The 4,866-nt window shown below is 43.8% G+C and overlaps 1 protein-coding gene across 1 annotated transcript in view; it reads right to left on the bottom strand.

Annotated features, from left to right (window-relative positions):
* Positions 1 to 777: 777 nt before the first annotated feature.
* The window catches only part of LOC310818162 (intersectin-2-like), a 45,007-nt gene continuing 40,918 nt past the window's right edge, over positions 778 to 4,866 (bottom strand). Inside the window, exons 36-38 of the mRNA XM_083688961.1 lie at positions 3,200 to 3,283; positions 2,519 to 2,692; positions 778 to 2,284 (exon numbers count right to left, since the gene is read on the bottom strand). Of these exons, the coding sequence (XP_083545087.1) occupies positions 2,133 to 2,284; positions 2,519 to 2,692; positions 3,200 to 3,283 (410 nt within the window). The 3' untranslated portion in view covers positions 778 to 2,132. The remainder of the gene's footprint in view (positions 2,285 to 2,518; positions 2,693 to 3,199; positions 3,284 to 4,866) is intronic.

Here is a 4,866-nt window from a genome sequence, read left to right on the forward strand (position 1 = left end):
CCCAATAGGCTCAGAAACCTCCTGTCTCCTTTCCTTGTCTTCTTTCCTTCACCACAACTGAGGATGACTCACCTTTGTGATAATAGGTTCAGAAAGCTTCCTCCCCTCATCTCCTTGTTTCCTTCAAGGGCATGAAGCGGTGGACTTTCCACCTTTTCTGTGGTCGCGAGGGAGAGGAAGAAGCTTGGAGAACGTGATTGGGTCTGTCTGTGATCATGAAGGAAAGGCTGCAAGGAACTGAAAGGGTTTTAAGACTGTTCGGACAAACCTGGTGTTAATCACCTGACCTAATAAACAGGGTTCGTGAGCAGTGCATTCTGGTTTGACTTGTAGAGAATATGGAGTATCTGCCTCAGTATGAAAGTGGACGCTGTCAGTCACAAGGTGATCATTAGAGAGACTAATGATAAGTCCTTTATATGGGGTGTTTCTTTATCTGAAATTATATTGGTCCTGTGTGGCTCAGTTGGTAGAGCATGGTATTAGTAATGTAGATTGGACTCACTATACATGATTTTGGATCAAGTTTTCTACTAAATGGCATATTTTATATTATATATTAGAGGAAAAATGAATTATTCTCTCAACTTAACACATTGTAGGAACTTACGACAGAGTAGGGAGAGCACCTCGGACCACCTTTATTTGTGATGTTCTTTCCCAGAATTCAGAGGGGCTAAACAAGAGGCGTGGCCTCTCAACCCTTCAGAATATTCTGTGACATCATCATTTTCTACAGTGTGCAAAGCATGACATACAGAACTCGAGCAGCTTAGAGTCTTTCAAAGCGGTACGTACACATTTAATATCCTTCATATCATTTAATACACATCGAATATCCTGTCATACTCAGAAAAAAGTAACATAAATTAACAGATTTATTTAATTTATTAAACTTTAAAAAGCGGGCACTTGTTAAATGTTAAATGACACTGGGAATCATTTTCAGCAGATACACATATTTCTGGTGTGAAAACATAAGGTATATTAATTTCCAATAAATTATCTTCCAGAAATTGTGTCACAGGTGTTATTGGCAATGGAATTGGAGGAAATTGACCCTTTTTTTCATATCTCAATGGTTTGTTCTTGGAAAGCCCAGTGAACTCAATGGAATGAAATGCACCAAAAGACCATTTCTAAAAGGTGTTCTCACCGACTACCAACTACTGAAAGCAACCAGCTAACAGACAGACAGGCATTTCAAATGAACACAAATTCTCTACACTAATCCCCAATATTCACCCAGAAATTCAACGACACAAATAAGACGATTGAAGTCATCACTAATCAATGATTTGACTTCTGGGGAGGACCGCTGTCATTGGCTTGACATATTTAAACCTACATTTGGCAAATTCCCATCTCTGGATGACTTGGCCTATCATAGCAGGGCAGGACGTCACATGGCAGCGATTGGGCAACAACATCTTTAAGTCCAGTTTTCCTTGGTATCACTTGGAGGAGAGACTGGTTGGGGTGTGTGTGTGTGTGTGTGTGTGTGTGTGTGTGTGTGTGTGTGTGTGTGTCCTCCCACCATTGGTAAATGTATTGTGTGTGTATGCCCTGCCTCACTTGGTCTGCTCATAGAGCTGCACCTATGAGTGTGTGTCCACACAACATACAATATACCTGGATTTGTATGTTCATATGGAATGTATGCATGTACAGTACTCCCTCACTTGGTCTGCTCAAAAAACTCAAGGTAGGTAGGTAGGGATGTGTGTGTGTGTGTGTGTGTGTGTGTGTGTGTGTGTTCATGTTCGTGTGTGTTCATGTGTGTGTCCTCTTCACTTGGTCTGCTCAAAAAGCTCAAGGTAGGTAGGTTGGTAGGGATGTATGTGTATGTGTGTGTGTGTGTGTGTGTGTGTGTGTGTGTGTGTGTGTGTGTCCTCTTCATTTGGTCTGCTCAAAAAGCTCAAGGTTGGTAAGTAGGTAGGGTTGTGTGCGTGTTCATGTGTGTGTGTCCTCTTCACTTGGTCTGGTCAAAAAGCTCAAGGTAAGTAGGTGTGTGTGTGTGTGTGTGTGTTCATGTGTGTGTCCTCTTTATTTGGTCTGCTCAAAAAGCTTAAGGTAGGTAGGTAGGTAGGTGTGTGTGTGTGTGTGTGTGTGTGTGTGTGTGTGTGTCCTCTTCATCTGGTCTGCTCGTAGAGCTGCAGGTCCAGTCTGACCCACACCTCTCCGGTGGGGACCTCGTGCAGCAGTAAACGACGGTTTGCTGCACCCTTGCTCTCCATCTCCTTCTTTATGGTTGCCACGGGAACCTCCGTACGACCCAGGAAATCTGTGGAGAGAGACCCAGATGAATATCAGATATGAATATGCATCAAAAGTGTGTGTGTACCGTACATATGTGTCTGCATTCAAGAATTTACAAGTGCATGTCTGCATAATACGTGTGTGTGTCTGTGTGTGTCTGTGTGTGTGTGGTATAATATATTACTTAACAGTGTGGGTCTGCATATGACATGGAACATACAAGTGTGTGTGTGTGCGTGCGTGCGTGTTGCACACTGACCGTCAGGGGAGAACTGGTCCTTCTCAAACACAGTGATACAGAGGACGTCCTGGTACAGGTCTTTGATGAAGAACTGACAGTTGAAGTTCCACTTGGGGTTGAGGGTGTCAGGAACCGGCCGAGACGTGTAGCACTGAGCCCCCATGGTCAACTCACAGTACGGGTTACTCTTACCTGGGCAGAGGGGTCGGGATGGAGGGAATTTAATGGGGGGGGTTTTATAGGCCAATGGTATGTTTCATAAAGTTGAGTTTTATTGGTGACAGATGAATAATGAAATGAAAACTGCAGGAAAATAATCATCATCATCATAAGTGTGTGTCTGTGTGTGTGTGTGTGTGTGTGTGTGTGTGTGCGTGTCTGTCTGTCTGTGTGTGTGTGCATGCGTGTGCGTGTCTGTGTGGGTGTGCGTGTCTGTGTGTGTGTGTGCGTGTCTGTGTGTGTGTGTGTGTGTGTGTGTGTGTATGTGCGTGTCTGTCTGTCTGTGTGCGCGTGCGTGCGTGTCTGTGTGTGTATGTGCGTGTCTGTCTGTCTGTGTGTGTGTGTGTGTGTGCATGCGTGTCTGTGTGTGTGTACACACAATACAAGTAGGTGTGATGTGAGGCAGAGAAGCCTACTTTAGTGTGTGATTGGCATGACATAGCATGACATAAGAGTTAGTTATAAGCAGTCATAACTGACCGTTGGGCTTGCAGGCCTTGAGCTCCTGGGCATCGATGACGGTCACCAGCAGGCGGCCGATACCACTGGACTTCAGAGAGCGAGCTGCAGATAGGATACAGCAGCATTAGAGAGACACACACACGCATACACACACACACACACACACGCACATGCACAGACACATGCACAGACAGACAGACAGACAGACAGACTCACACGCGCACACACAGACAAACACACACACAGACACACGCACGCACACACATGCACAGACAGACAGAAAGACTCACACACTCACACACATGCACACAGACACACACACACACAGACAGACAGACAGACTCACACTGTCGCCGAGGGCGAGTCTCGTACGGCCTTTCCCCGGCCTAAACACCATTCCCAACGTTACCCAGTTAAGCACGGCAGGATCGGCCCGAAGTTTGAGAGCAACCTTGGTGAATCACCACGACACGGCGAGAAAGAGAAAAAGCTTAGCAGCCGGGGGCCCAACCGGACGAGGGACACATAACCGTACGAAGACACAATCACCGGTGCAACCGGAGGCTGACCAAATGCCAACCCTTACTCTAGACACAGAGATTTTACAGCTGGATTCACCACCAGACATGGCCTATAGCTCGGAGGTGACCTTCCTTGATCTACTCTACGAGATGACCCTAGCGGCTGGAAATGACTGATGATAAGTTGATTCAAATATGTGTGACTGCATAACTAAATAAGAGGAACTAGAATGTGAGTGTATGACCCCGTGTCAACATATCTGCTCGGGCCTCATTGTGATGACGGCTTGCTAACACTGAAAGTACTAAGAATATAGAAATACTAATGTTGGATTGTGTAATCTTACTCAGGGATGATTACTGAAGTAGGCTACCATATGACTGAAGTTTAAGTTTGATGATACAAAGTTTTATCACGGCATAAAAAGGGTTAATAGTGTAAGTTTTATCACGGCATAAGAAGGGTTAATAGTGTAAGGCCTACGGAATGAAGTAGGTCAGGTTGTGGAAATTCCCAACAAAAAGTACCCTTGTGTCCATAATCAAGCATGAGTGTGATAAGAATGTTTAATAGAAATACGATGAACCTAGGGTGATGTACTGGATTCTAGATTGAATTCTATTCACGTAAGAGGTGTTAGACAACAAGGAAGTCGCATTGGAGGACTTTTAGCAAGAGTATAAAAAGAGCTCCCTTTCTTTGCACAACAACGGCTCTTTTCCATGGCCGTGGCGGAAAGAGGAACCGGCTACGCTCGACGGAGTGAAACTGGGACTTCTCTAAATTTCACAGGCAGAGTAGGGACAGACTGATCATCTTTATCATTTTTAATTTTGTATAATTTTAACATTTTAATCACTCTGCCTGTAACCCATTTTTATGATAATTCAGCTATGCTGTAATGCTTTAAGCCATCATTAAAGAATCTAACCTGCATTTAAAGGAACAGTTTTCTCAATTTAATTCTTAATTTTTATTTTTTATTTTTTAACTTTTTATTTTTATTTTTAGTATTCCATCCATCATAAGTGTTTTCACCTCCTCCTGGTGACATAAAATGTTATAGACTACTGTGCATATTTCATCATAGGATCTGAAGGGTTATATCTGGCCCCTTATTACCTTCTTTGGGTAAATTATCCTTACCGATAAACTTTTTATCC

This window comes from Argentina silus (genome assembly GCF_951799395.1).
Source record: "Argentina silus genome assembly, chromosome: 17".
NCBI lineage: Eukaryota > Metazoa > Chordata > Actinopteri > Argentiniformes > Argentinidae > Argentina > Argentina silus.